At 43.2% G+C, this 15,617-nt stretch overlaps 1 protein-coding gene across 2 annotated transcripts; it reads right to left on the reverse strand.

The window, feature by feature from the left end:
• Positions 1-11,804, reverse strand: LOC124043579 (protein shisa-7-like). 2 transcript variants are annotated; one of them, XM_046362302.1, is made up of 5 exons: positions 8,403-11,804; positions 7,957-8,111; positions 7,574-7,639; positions 5,051-5,251; positions 1-4,428 (listed from the first exon to the last, which is right to left on the reverse strand). In XM_046362302.1, exons 1-5 carry the CDS (start codon positions 9,143-9,145, stop codon positions 3,572-3,574), a joined length of 2,022 nt encoding a protein of 673 aa, XP_046218258.1. In that variant the 5' UTR covers positions 9,146-11,804; the 3' UTR covers positions 1-3,571. The 2 variants fall into 2 exon arrangements, with proteins under 2 accessions (XP_046218258.1, XP_046218259.1); XM_046362303.1 differs by lacking the exon at positions 7,574-7,639.
• Positions 11,805-15,617: the final 3,813 nt, after the last annotated feature.

The following is a 15,617-nucleotide window of genomic DNA, read 5'->3' on the forward strand; positions in this document are numbered from 1 at the left end:
TCATTGTGGATATTTTTTAATTGTTATTAACAATTGAACAGTACGATTCTACAAATGCGAGAATTGACCAATAACCAAAATAAGGGTTGCACGCTTGTAAGAGCTTCACTTAATATTCTTGGAAACAGACATGGGGATAATGTATTAGATGAATCCCTATACATTTTTCTGAGGTATGCCAAATTACTTGGGGGATACAATGTAGCCCCGCCTCCTCCTCACACCGCAATACAATTAGGGGCCAATGAAGCACCTCCTTCCATCTAAAAAACCTCACGCCACTAACTGTCACCCCACGAGCCACACACAAAAACAAACATTGTATACCACAACCTCCCTCTTACCTCCACACACACACACACACACACACACACACACACACACACACACACACACACACACACACACACACACACACACACACACACACACACACACACACACACACACACACACACACACAAATCAACAGTACATTTGCAGGCACACAGATTAATGAGCACGTACTCAACTAAAACATAATCACAACATCAGTATACCTCCAAATGTACAATAAAAACATACATTGAAAATATAATTGAATATTCGTGTGACAAATATATTTAGCCTTTCTTCATTTTAGTTTAACAAGATTCTAGTTATGGAATCTGACGTTTCCTCTCTGTAAAAATCATCGGGCCATTCTAGTCCTATAACTGGTTATCCATAATCATGTCAAACAACAAGGCAAGCCACAATACATTCTCCAAACTATTATAGCAAAATCCTCATTCTTTACAATAAAGAGTAAAGTTCTTGAAAAGAGTGACATTCCGGTTACATAAATGTAATCTTGTAACGAAATGCACACATTTTTTACCAAAAATGTTAACAATGTAATTTTATAGCTTTTGCTCTACAACTTGAAATTTGAGAAACATTTTTTGTTGTTGTTACATTTGCTTTGGTGAATGTTGCTTAACAAGGAAAGCTGTGATGCATGTCCTTTGTGATATTAGGCTTTTGAATCCAAAAAGCCAATATGAATAATGAGATCATAGCCTTGGGTTTTAAATAGTTTGTGGATTTTTTGAAAAACACAATTGTCTTACTTGTAATATCCTAAGTCAGATCAAATGTGAGATTCATCATTCCTGAAAAGACATTGAAATACACACACGGCAAATACAGACGCATGTACATTAGACATACACGCCATGACGTCATAAGTCAGCACTATGACATCATCAACACTGGCTTTGACATCTTCATGCGGTTTGTCTTTTCACTTTGATTGCATCAGGGTTTTTTCCATCAAGAATACAAAGGTTAAAATCCATTAGGAGGTTCAATATTCAAGATCCAGGAAACATTGAGCTTCACAGAGAATAAAAAAATCAATAGGGGTAACTAATAATCATGGTCATAATAATAAATCAGAGTAAATCTATAGTAAACATAATCATGACTATAAACACACAAACACATATCATAGTTTTAAAAATGTTGTCTGAAAGTTCCATCAATCAATTTTTGCCTTTATCCATTCACAGTTAAAGGGGAGAGCCGAAATACTAAACAAAGATTTGAAGTAAATACAATGATCTCCTTGTCCTTTCAATCAACCCTTTTAAAAATGGACAGTAACAACCACATCTTCCATCTTTTAACCAAATAACTGTGAAACACACACAAAAATAAGAATGTTACAAATGTTTGCAAATGTACAAAAATATGACATGTCCACCTCCACCCCTGCAATGTAAAAAATGATAGTATGATTGGCTTTTTGTCACACTCAATGTCAACCTCACAAGGGCACAAAGTAGCTTTGCAGAATTGACTCCGTTTTCTTCACACTTACAAAATATGTCTGTCATTTCTGCAGTGTTACACAAACTGTCTCCAATATTGACACAGAACAATTAAAAAGCCAACAAAGTACAGGCCACAGACACACAAAGAGTTTTCAGAATAGCCCTTGGTGTTAAGCGTCCATTGTTCCCTGTTCCCCCTTTCCAACCTGTCTCCAAATATTGTCAACAGCTGGAGTTTCAGAAACAGTAATAATATGTGGAATTCAGAGAAGACTGTGAGTAGTGTATATGAACTACTGACAAATCAATTTATTACCTCACAATCTGTGGTAAACAGCTCAGAAAGTATCATCAATGGAGCAGGAGCTTGACTGGTTTTGGGGATTGTTTTAAGGGACACACCCATGGGCAAGTATGGCTAAACAAAGCCTTTGCATTAGCCACTTTGTATGGCAGTGTCCCTCAAATTTAACACAACTTCACTAGGCTTTCATTCTCATCTTATGTGGTCAATAGATTTGTCACCTTTTTTTTCTCTTTCGGGTGGTCTTTATCTCCTTAAAAACAATGACTGACATTGTGTGTCGAATAACAGTGTCAAAGAATTTCTGTGTGACTATAAATGTAACTGGAATCAGCTCCACAGTTTGGAAACTGACCTCAGAGCTGTGAAGGGACTGACCGTTGCCGTGGAAATGCTCATTAGTGACTTATGTCTCTTTGGGAGTGACAGCCATCACATCGACCAGCCAGCCAATCTGGCGAGGGTGCAAATGTGATTCAGCAAAGTGATGTTTGTGTCAAATCATTATAATAATAACTGAGAAAATCCAGCCATAATCAAGAGATTAACTTATACATGACCTTATACAAAATGTCTGCAGACTAAGTTATGGCTGTAGTGTTAGATTGTGGTATCTAGCAACAGTACTCCAAATCTGTCTATTGTCAAGTATTCCAATCAAAATGAGGAAAGTGACGATTGGCAACTCAAATGTCCACTCAGTGTCAGTCATTCAGTCATCAGGCTATAGCATATACACACAGAATATACATACTGTCCAACGGGGCTTTATTCTTTTACCAAAAAAACAAAAAAATTACAGTCCTGTATTTTTTACAAAAGTCAAACAACCATCACATTGTTCTGTACTCCATTGACATCTGCGTCTGTTCAGATTCAAAGACAGGTTTGTTGTCTCTGTCAGCTAGAGGTTTCACGACAAGAAACTCAATAACCATTTCATAATTTTGACCCAAGCAGGATCCACAAGTAAAAGCCCTCATGTCCTAGGATCCTTTTTCAATTGCACAAAAAACTTTTTTAAATTGTTCATTTTTTGCTCTATACATGGCCATTATTCTTTCTCCCTCCTCAACAATATGGTTGAATATTCTCTTTCACAGGAATCAAATCAATGGGCTTCATTCAATCTTCTCTCTAATAATTCCATTTTTCTCAATGGTTTCTTCCTATCATTGCCCTTGTCTGTGTTTCCTAGCAACAGGTAACAATGGCATCCACTCTTCTCTCACGTCTTTCCTTCTCTGGTCTTCAACACACTCATCTGAGGCGGTTGATGGTACGCACTGTCCTCGTCATATCCTTCTCTCTCTCTCATCAGCTTGCCCATGTCTCTCTTCTTGTTTCTCCTTCTATTCACCTTTCTCTCCATCATGCCCAAATCCTTATTCTCTTCTTTCTGTGTGAACACTTTCAGCTCGAACATTCTCAACGCGACCTTCATCACTCCTTCTCCGTTGTCTCTACTCTCTCACACCGTCACCTCGTTCTTACTAGCCGTTCTCAATGTCTGGCCCCCTCCCCCTCCTCCTCCCCCAGGGATGTATTGGAGCTGTTCGATGGTGTTCTGCCTCTTGGTGGCGAATGCCATCCTCCGTGCGTTGTGGCCCCCGATGGTCCCCGCCCCGCTCCCTGGTCCTACCCCGGCCCCTGATCCGTGCCCATGAGGGTCCCCCCAGCTTCCTGCCGGATGGCCCGCCACGCTCATCTCCAGCTCGTGGCCCGATGTGGGGTGGGAGTTCATCTTGATCATGTGATGGCGGTCCAGCGAGGGTGTGACGCAGACGTTCTGCTGTGATTGGGCTTTGTGGCTGAGGCATCCCATGGTCGGGACCCCCATCCCCACAAAGTCACCCATGCCCCCCATACCCACCGTACCGCCCAACCCTGGCATGCCCATGCCCCCCATCCTCTCCTCCAGACGGTCGGGCGAGACTAGGAGCCTCTCGTGGGACTTGCGAAGCGTCTGTGAGGTGGAGCTCTTGGTCATAGCCTTGTAGTACTGGTGCTGCTGGTTCTTGGAGAGTCTGGAGAGGGTGTTGCCCTCACCAAGTGCCAGGAGCTGGTCCTGGGACATGACCCTCCGCGGGGGCTTGTCGAAGGCGGGCTGGTACCCCAACGACTGGGCTGGCAGAGGGTAGGGGTTGGGGGTGGATGTAGGCACGTGAATCCGTGGCCGGGAGGAGTGGAAGGGAAGGGTGCCCCTGGCTCCGAGAGTGTAGTCACCGCCCCAGTGGAGGTGGTGCTGGGAGGAGTGGAATGACGGAGGGGCGTTGTTAGGCCGTCGCTTTGATGTGTGGTAGCCAGAGTAGTCGTCTAGATCTTTCTCTGTTTTTTGGGAGGGGTGGGGGTTGAGTAAAAAAAAAAAGAGGGAGGATGAAAGAAAGAAATGTTGAAATGACAGTTAGTGAAATTCATTTATTATTAGGTGAAACAAAGTGTTCAACATTTCTCTCCCTTAGAAGACTTTCCTTGGACTGAGCTCCCTGAGAGCCAATTTAAATGTGACCTTTAGGCAACCGTGACAATCCCCCAATGCATCCTCCATATAATCTAGCTTTCAGGGGCCCATTCTATAGACTATAGCAGCCTACATTAAGGCACATCGAAAGGTAATACATCGGACACACATCCTCGGCTGCTGCCTCTCGCCTGTTATGCCTTCTTCCACACACACACACACACACACACACACACACACACACACACACACACACACACACACACACACACACACACACACACACACACACACACACACACACACACACACACACACACACACACACACACACACACACACACACACACACACACACACACATCTCTGGAGCTCTCTCTAGCCACCGCCTCCAGTTGCCTTCCTCCCAGCAGCGGCTGCCACCCAGACATCCAGCCCTCTCTCCGGGCCCCCGCCCCACTGCCCCTCCCCCACCGCTCCCCTCCTCACCGAGCTTCTTCAGGGAGCTGTAGCGGTTGATCTCAGGTTTCATGGCCACCTCGTAGGAGGGGGGCAACTGGGCCAGGTTGTGGAAGGAGTGCGAGAAAGGGGGCTGTGGATGTAAGTGCAGGCCGGAGCTGTTGTTGTGCTTGCTGGTGAGGAGGGTCCCCGTGGAGGCTAGCTGGGCGTTGTTCATGCGGGGCACGCGCTCTGGAAGAGGAAGAGAAGGAAGACATAGGAGAGCATCAACCAGGGACCTAACACATACAGTACATAGGGCTACATTTAGAATGACATGTTAACATAATACATATGAGTACATTAACCAGGGATCTAACACATACAGTATATGGGGCTACATTCAGAATGACATGTTAACATAATATATATGAGTACATTAACCAGGGATCTAACACATACAGTATATGGGGCTACATTCAGAATGACATGTTAACATAATATATATGAGTACATTAACCAGGGATCTAACACATACAGTATATGGGGCTACATTCAGAATGACATGTTAACATAATATATATGAGTACATTAACCAGAGACCGAACACATACATTATATAGGGCTACATTTAGAATGACATGTTAACATAATATAGTTAAGGACCTAACATAGAGTTCCTTCGGAAAGTATTCAGACCCTTTGACTTTTTCACTATTATGTTACGTTACGGCCTTGTTCTAAAATAGATCAAATAAACTCCTCAGCAATCTACACACAATATGCCATAATGACAAAGCAAAAACAGGTTTTTAGAAATTGTTTGATATTTATGAAAAACAAACAAACAACAGAAATACCTTATTTACATAAGTATTCAGACCCTTTGCTATGAGACTCGAAGTTGAGCTCAGGTGCATCCTGTTTCCATTGATCATCCTTGAGATGTTTCTAAAACTTGATTGGAGTCCACTTGTGGGAAATTGAATTGAATGGACATGATTTGGAAAGGCCTGATTGAGGGAGTGCTGCAGAGATGGTTGTCCTTCTGGAAGGTTCTCCCATCGCCACAGAGAAACTCTAGAGCTCTGTCAGAGTGACCATCGGGTTCTTGGTCACCTCCCTGACCAAGGCCCTTTCCCCTGATTGCTCAGTTTTGCCAGGCAGCCAGCTCTAAGAAGAGTCTTAGTGGTTCCAAACTTCTTCCATTTAAGAATTATGGAGGCCACTGTGTTCTTGGAGTCCTTCAAAGCCGCAGAAATGTTTTGGTACCTTTTCCCAGATCTGTGCCTTGACACAATCCTGGTTCGAAGCTCTACGGGCAATTCATCCTCATGGCTTGGTTTTTGCTCTGACATGCAGTGTCAACTGTGGGACCTTATATGGACAGGTGTGTGCCTTTCCAAATCATTACCAATCAATTGAATTTACCACCGGTGGACTCCAATCAATGGAAACAGGATGCACCGGAGTTCAATTTCGAGTCTCATTGCAAAGGGTCTGAATACTTATGTAAAAAAGGTATTTCTGTTTTTTATATTCAATAAATTAGCTACAATTTCTCAACCTGTTTTGACTTTGTCATTATGGAGTATTGTGTGTAGATTGCTGAGGATTTTTTATTTTAATTTAATCCATTTTAGAATAATGCTGTAACGTAGCAAAATGTGGAAAAAGTCAAGGGATTTGAATACTTTCCGAAGGCACTGTATATATATGAGTACTTTTACAAGGACCTAACACACATAAGGTAGGTAGCTACATTAATAATGGGCCAACATGTATAAGTACATTTAAAATGGCCTTGCATTTAAAGGTACATATGCAATTGACGAAACGTGCCAATTCCTCACAAATTATTAGTCTTAAAGAACTGCTGCCAATTTGTCATTTGTACGTTTTCAAGTCATTCTAGGACGAGTATTACAAAGGTCCCTTGAGCTAATATATAAAACAAGCCAAGATGAGTGTCTCACACTTTGGTCACTGACCATGTACAATAATGGGCAATGACTGCCAATAATGTCTTTCTACCCACTGAGCGAGCACACGGGAGACATTGACCACTGTGGAGTAACACGCGCAGGCTTCGGTAAGTGCAGTAACACACTCAAGCCCAGGCCCACAGTGTAAGTAAGCACGCTTACAACACAAACAGATACAGTACATAGTGCATGCTGAGACACTTGCGAGGGTGACACACAGAATGAGTGGGAGCAGTGAAACGGCGACTGTGTTAAGACAACAGCGACTGTGTTAAGACAACAGCGACTGTGTTAAGACAACAGCGACTGTGTTAAGACAACAGCGACTGTGTTAAGACAACAGCGACTGTGTTAAGACAACAGCGACTGTGTTAAGACAACAGCGACTGTGTTAAGACAACGGCGACTGTGTTAAGACAACGGCGACTGTGTTAAGACAACAGCGACTGTGTTAAGACAACAGCGACTGTGTTAAGACAACAGCGACTGTGTTAAGGAAACACACCCAATGGTACATATACAACACCAGACAGACGTTTCATGAGGCCAACTCACACACCCGCCGGCTGCGTTAGCTAGTTCGGCTTACCCATAGTAGCCGAGTGTTTGGGACTGGAACCAGACACCTGGATAAAATTGTGGTGCAAGTTGCCAACTGCAAGAGAGCACAGCGAACACTGATGGTACTGCCACTCGTATGCGTGTGTGGTGGTGTGTGTGCTGTGGGATTACATGAAGCGTGTTTAAGAGTGCGAGTATGTTGAACGTGACCCCATACAGTCAGCATTACTAGGCTATTGCATCCGCCACCGCTCTCCACCATCATCACCGTCATGGTTCATATATCTGAAACAGGCTATTACTGTATTTCAACGTAACAGCAGTGTTATAAGAGTGTTATTATACCAACAGTGTTATAACATTGTCATTACAGTGTTGTTATTGTCCCATGCTTTCTGTGGCGTCACTCACTGCGGTTGTCTTTGCTCTGGAGCACCGGGGTGTAAAGGTTCTTGGGGGGACGACCGAGGATGTCGCCGGTGGTGGCGGTGGTGAGGACGGTGCTGTTGTTCCTCTCCCCCTGTTGGACTGGGCTGGCCTGACTCCGTAGGATGTCCACCAGGGCTCTGGGAGAAAGAGGAGAGAAGAGAGGAGGGGAATGAAAAATCATAGACAAGGGCGAGACAGTAGAATAACATTTTTAAAAAGATGTAGTATGTAAATGTGTTACTTGTTCGTTGAATGTGGTTCAGTTTCATCACCCTTTTGGGTCTGTGGCTTGTGACCTTAGTGAAACTCAGTAATGTGCTGAATTTAAGACTACAGCCCACTGACAGATCCACGTACACCCGTATGGTCATTTTCAGACACTGCTTACTGATCTTCTGTTCAAAGACACTTGTCCGTTCTTTTCTCACCTGGGCATGTTGATGTCTCTGTTCCGGGGTCGTCGGGATATCTTGTGGAAGGCCACCTTGATGCCCACGGCCACCACCAGGGTGACGGAGATCACCCCGCCGATCACGTACGCCGTGCTGTTGCTCTGCTGCTGCAGCTGCTCCGAGTCTGGGTCACCCCGGTTCCCCGGCGGCGGGGGGTTCGTCGGCGGTGTGTCGAGCCACCCGGGCGACTTGTAGTTGTTACATGACTTCTGGTCCAGGCGGCTACGCTGGTGGTCACAACAGTAGCGGTAGTGGCAGGTGCCGCAGCAGTAGATGTAGGTCCCCTTGGAGCAGTTGAAAGTGTTGTCCAACTGGCCCATGACGTCGTAGTAGGCCCGACACACGTCCACATCCACCAGGCGCCGGGGGGGTGGCGCTACCTGGGCGGCCCCCAGCGGAGGTTTGAGGGCGTCAGCTGCCGTCATGTTCTGAGGGAGCTTGGTTTGGGGGAGGGGCTTTGGGAGCGTTTCGGGTTCTTTCGGCTCACCGTCCTGAGCGTCCTCCATTTCAGCCGCTTTAGGCGCCACCTTTGGCCCCCCCGGGGGCGGCGGCATCAGTTTGTTCCCAAAACCGGTGAGGAGGAACAGGGTGGTGCCGCTGGGGCCGCCGTAGGATGAGCGGCGCTCTGTGGTGATGGTCACGGCGGAAAGGACGAGGCCGGACACAAGGGAAAATATGAGGGAGTTGCTGAACATCCTTTTGTAGGTTCTAGGCCTCATTTTTTCAGCGTTTCTGAGCCAATTCAAAAAATAAAAGGCCCGTCAAGAATTAAAATATGGAGGTCCTCCTCCAAGAGGGATAGTGTTCTCCTCTCCTTCCTTCTTTGAATTTCACTTACGTGTTAAGTGTAAAAAATGTAAAGGCTTACACTCAGGACTTCAGCCTAAATACAGTAAACTAATCCTTTGTTAGTGCTTCCATGTACATTACATACACTAGTGTGGAGGTTTTCACTTAGTTGAGTGATTTTTTTGTTTGTTCAAGCAATAAGTGTGGCATGTCACGTCTATGTATTTATGTAAACATATCTCTCAAGCTCTCAATACAAATCTATTGTTGTTCATAAGCAGCTTATATCAACTCTGAGGTTATATATTTCTATGTTTTAGGCCTATACTGTAGCCATACTTGTGAAAGGACTATTTGAAGTTTGTCTCGACAACTTCAACTTAGCACACAGAATGATAAGGATGCTGGAAAATGTATAGATTGTAAACACCAGTCAACAAAGTGTTATTTTACAGAATGGTAAGGGGAAATGATGGGAGTTTCTTGATAATTGTGTGGTCTCTACTGTGCAGACCTCACTAAAATGGCAAGTAGGGGTTGTCTTTCTTTGTGATAGGCAGTATTGTCTTGTAAACAAAAATCAATGTGTAAACGTTTCAAACCCTTCGGAGTCGTTTGAACTCAACTGACCTATGGCACAATGTTCTGAATAATGTAGCTAGCGAATCCTCTTTGAAGGGAAGGTGTACTCTGTAAACTTTAAGCGTTAACTTTTATTTGAGTACTTTTCACCTACGCTTAGTCCTATTATCACTGGAATTGGCACATCAGTTTTCTGTTGTAGGTATTTGACCGCACAAACCTTTCTGTAACACTTGAGTCAAAATCCATTTCTAGCTCTTTGCGTGAATTGTAAACAATTTTGCTGGCAGCTTTAGGTGTCTGTACTTCATCATATCAATACATGTTCTCGAACAGATTTGGTACTGTTTATTAACAGCGTTAGCTTGCTAGGGACATTCCCTCTGCACTGAACTGTCCATTTGTTCACAAATAAACTCTTAAAATATTTAGGGAAAGGAAATAGAGGTCGGGTGGTCAATTGAGGAAATATTATTCAGAGAGATTTGAGATTCTTAATTCGGACTCAAATACAGCGGTCAGAAAGTCTACAAGGTTTGCACTATGAGACAAGGACCGATCACAAAGGCCTGTCATGAGGTCCGGGGAATGTGGGTACGGCAGAATTGGACCGAGCAGCATATATAGTTGATACAGACCGGGACCACACAATTCACACCTAACTTAGTGAGAAAGGGAAAACTAAGATATAACACAGTGAGTGACGGACCAAATGAATAAAGGCAGCCGGAGATAGTACAACAATTGTTTGATGAATTAGGAAAATGTGAGAGAGGGAAGGAGGGACGAAATGGGGCTAAGGATCTATGTGCGTTTGATCCCCTTGCGTGAGTGTCTCTGCTCTGAGTTTAACTCGGCCCAACAGAATAGAACGAAGGTGGGCTTGGGCCCGGTTCTGGCAGGACAGCGCGGCTCTGCCCACAGAACAGACATGAAAATGTCTGGATTCATTCGTTCAATGCAGAATATGTGGAGGAAATGTACACTACGAACGGTCACTTTTCAGCCTAACCTAACCTGGGCTGATGACTACAGATACATAGTAATTGTGACCTAAGAAAGAAACGTAGAACAATCTAATGTGAATAGCTTTATAAGCTATTTTCTTGTAAATCAAATGGATATGGTATCCTAGTATCATATAATCTCTTCACTGTATCCCTGAATGTATGAGCGCGCCTATAGTTGAAAGTCAATATATGAGGTGTTGTCAGTACAAAGAAATCTTCAACTTAGTGAGATGATATTTTAAAATGTTTGGTCATAGTATGGCACGTCTAATATGGCTTCATTGATTCTTTAGTACGTGTTCAAGTTTATCTCTTTTGATAGACAACATCAATACGCTCAGGGGCTGTGTTGCATGTTTTGAGAAAAAAAAGAGAACAAAGGTTTGAATATCATTCGGGTTAAAAGGAAAAGGGGGCTTTTCAAATTGTTTAATGTGGCGTTGCCTACATGCGCTGTATGGGAGAATGCTGGAGAGATTCTGACAGAAAATAAGAAAGAAAATCGAGGAGCGATGGATAAGCAAATGAGCGACAGAATAGCAGCAAGGTCAATGTATCTTGTTATATGTGACTTGTGTTGCACATCAGTCAGTCAAAGCCCAGTTCGATTGATCGCTCTGGGGCTGTGCTGTCAGAGCCCGAGTAAATTTGTGAGTTAGCACTGCTTACCATGTTCCAGCTAATGCACTACCAACAAATGCAGGCCATCCATTAAAGATTAGTTTAAAAAGCACTTTGGACCAATAATGCACTATTCATTCAAATCTGAAAGATTATCGGAGCAGATTTTTATTTTTAACACTGATGTCGGAAAAGGAATGTACGTTTAACAACTCTCCACAACGTGGTTCTAACTACTTTTTAATTGATATGTTTTGCGTTCATGTATGCAATGGGCTTCAATGCTATTCTGATGTAATAGGGATCTGAAATGTGTATTTTATGTGTTAGGGAGACTAATTAAAAATGCGTATTTTGAAAAACAGTCTATGCAAATGAAGGTCCAAAATCCCCCCCCCCCCAAAAAAAAAGAAAGAAAACTAAAAAAGGAATGTAGAAAGACCGTTGTAATTAGCAAACACCCTCTGGATCAAAACAGGGTAGAACATCCCCCTTAGTTGTTCCACCTGGCCAAGAGTGATGATGATGTAATCCAGGTTTGAAGTTCTTTTTGGTTCTTTGCCCTTTACAAATGTCTTCGACTTCTTTATTTCTCAATTGACACTGCAATGAGAAGAAGAGAGCAAGCTGATCAATGGATGACATTTTCTTAGTCCACAGTTTAGCCAAAATGGTTCTATTCTAGGAGAGTTAGGCACAAGACATACAATAGCAGTGGTAATACCAATATTGAACAAGCATACATGATTACTCCTATACATAAACAGTTGGCTAATACCTGAAATAAGCAGTAAATAGCAAGTGCTAACATTCCCTCTGTTTGGCTCATTTCTATTCATATTTCAGATTACGTGATATCCACGGTGTAAAAATGACAATGCATGTTGCATTATTGCATTCATTTAAAACCAACAATTGAGTTGATTCTAATCATCATACTGTCAACAAATCTGTAACATAATACGATTCGGAAAAGCTCATCCTTTCACACCAGACCTTGAATATCCCAATCGTAGACACCTGAGAACCATCGTCTCATACACTCCTTCGTTAGATAAGGACCCGCGAGATCCCACTACACTAACATCAACTTTGAGAGAATAGACATGTTTTGACTTCAACATAAAACACCTCGATGGGACATGATGACGAGAGACACCATGTGGCTAGTACTGACACCGAGAGACGAGTGTCAGGGGAGAAGATTAGGTCTCATGGTGAAGACTAGGCCTCGAGAGGAGAGAAAGGAGGAGAGAAGCAACAGATGTGAGCAGAGTGGGGGGGGGTTGCCCTGAATGAGAGTATCCTGTCGAGATGAGAAGAGGAAAACAGGGAGCAATGCTGGGTTGGGGGCCCTAAAATTGGAGTCTCTTGTGCTGGAAAGTTAAGGGTGCCTTTCAAATCAGTGACTGCCCTGGGGGTCCATTTCCATTATGTCTCCTTGATGCAGCAATTAAGAAGCTACTGACGACAGCTGATCTCCTCGAATGTGAAGCTTTCTAGGCAAACACATCGTTTCGACAGACACACCGCTCGGCCTGGCCACAAATAGTGAGATGTTTATGAGTCTGTTCGGGTGCATATGGAACAGAGCATTCCCAACATATATGCTGCCTGAGCATCTGCTGATGCCTGGCCCTGCCGAGCACAGGTCTTAAAGAGACAGTGTAAACGCTGACACACAGCGTGTTAGCTCTACACTGACCCCCCCTCGCTCCCACTTCCCTCCCTCCCGCTCTCTCTCTGCCAGTGAGTGGGCTTGAGCAGGCTCTCTCAGAATAGCACTGCAGCATTGAACGAGAGAGGGAAAGAAAGTGAATGAGCAACACTGTCCACCACTGTTCTCTCTATACATATATATATATATATACATACGTCTATTGTCTTATCAATGCAATTCGTTGTACAATGGGCTTTGCTTCACCTCTTCTCCTTTCCCAAAGATCTCTCCATCTATCTCGCCCTCCTCCTCCCATGATGCTCAGTGTCAGATGTTTGTCCAGCTCACTGCTCCATCCATCCCTCCCGCCGTCCATCCATACCCAAGCCTACCTTTTCTCCCTGTCTTTCCCTGAACTGAAGCATGCTGGTTCTTAACACAGTGCACTAGGACAGTGAGCCTTTGTAATTAGGTGTCAGCATTCAAAGGCCTCCGAAGACAAGACATCATGAATTATGGAAGCAACGTAATTACCGTAGACCTATTACTGACTCCCTTGATAGTGAACGATAATTACCTTTAATACTGGGAAATGCCATAATATAGTATAAGTGCACAATTATGAACAATTAATGAACTATTGTGGCTGTGTCCCAATGTGCCATATCATGTAGCATTAATTGAGCCTAGTCTATAGACTATTTGTGTGAGATTATATATGGACAAGACTCCCACAGCTGAGGTTTTGGGCAGCAAACAGGTGACTATGTGACAATGTTGTCAAAGCAAAACCATTTCCATTCTAACTTCTGCACATGAGCGACCATGAACATTATAGCACGGTTGGTGTGTCGACATTTGCATTCGTGTTGCATAGTGTGGTAGAGGCCAATTCACACACTTCCATTTTCCATTGATGCAAGGGGACTTAATTTATGGGGGAAACGGACAAGACAGACACAAAATGGGAGGGTATGTTATGGTGGTCGAGGCGCAAAGAGCGAGACTTGTTCACGTGCACATTTTATTGGGCAATGTTGCAGCACTAAACAGAAACAAAATGAAGGAACGTCTTACCTATGTGTCGCTGGTTGTATTCAGAATGGCAATACGATGATGATCCTTATTTAGATGCGGCCGTCAGGCCCGTCACCATGTTTATTTGAAATTAAACTAGGAACACATATTGCCGCACATCAATTGTTGCAGATTGATGCCAATAAAAGAATGCAAATATGCATTGATCAAAAATGGCCATACACTATGCTGCATCACAATAAAAGCGCATAGATTGGAGTTCACAGGCGTATGCGCTCGTCTCTTTCAAATTACACCCAAATTGTATGTCTTATGGTCAAAATAATTGTTATATAAATAGGATAAAATCTGCACTCAATTAATAATTTACTTCCATCCTAAATTGCGAGAATCATGTTAATCTATCCAGTCGAATGAGGTTGTGGAAATCCGTTTCAAGCTTTGAAGTTATGCAAAGAGGAGAAAATGATTCAGATGTTGTTCTTAAAAAGTGTTCAAAAGATAGCTTTACCGGTTGTCTTAGTCCATTCACCAACGTTGGATCTTTGTGATTCCCGGAAAATAATTGACCATGCCTACATTTTCATTGTAATTCCAGGTGAGGATGACATTAATTGGTCTCGAAAGACATTTTTCTCTGAATAGACATGTAAAATGGCACAATCATTTAAAAAACGAGAGGGAGCTCGTCTGAAATATGTTCTGCTATAATTTAGACCATCACATATTGCTATTTCCTTTTAGCGGTGACTATAATCCTCAATGCGCTCCCCCTTTGCTAAATAGGTTCTACCGCGTTGATGAAATTCGCAAAAAGTGATTGCTCTCACAAAGGTCCGCCACACTAGGTGCTCATTCATTGATTGGCCAATATGGTATTTTTCTACGTTTCCATTTGTTAAGTGGAAATAGTATCTACCAATCGGTGACACACTTTATTCCCAATGAGATATTTTTCTCCAGGAACCATTGGTTTACAACCGGGGATGGAATGGAATAGTTTAAATGCATGCGACAAGAGCGAACAATCAGACACTTTCAAAAGGGCCAATTTGTCTTTTCAATGTGCCGAACAAAGCTCATTGCAATTAACAGTGGAATGTTTAACTCCTAAAACACTAGCAGAGTGATGGGGGGGTTACACTGCTTTACAGTTTTTCATGGGGAATAGATGGAGAAGGAAAAGTCTATGGTAATGTAGTGACATTAGTTGCCTTGACAATCGTGTCCCTGTATTTCGGCAAATTATTAATTTGATGGGAATTAGTAGATGCTTGTTTCCTTCCCGAGTCATTGCCCCATTCACTAACTTCTAATTGTCACACAAACTGTTTCCAAAATCTCTCAGGCATGCCTTCCTCCGTGACATAAATTACAGTATCCTGTGTGCTACATAAAATAGAACCGAACAGAGACGATTAGAAAATAATATGCTTCAAAGGCTCCCAAAAAGTCCAACATTGGGGAATGCATGATTATGTGACAGAGGCA

The sequence above is a fragment of the Oncorhynchus gorbuscha genome, linkage group LG09, assembly GCF_021184085.1.
Source record: "Oncorhynchus gorbuscha isolate QuinsamMale2020 ecotype Even-year linkage group LG09, OgorEven_v1.0, whole genome shotgun sequence".
NCBI lineage: Eukaryota > Metazoa > Chordata > Actinopteri > Salmoniformes > Salmonidae > Oncorhynchus > Oncorhynchus gorbuscha.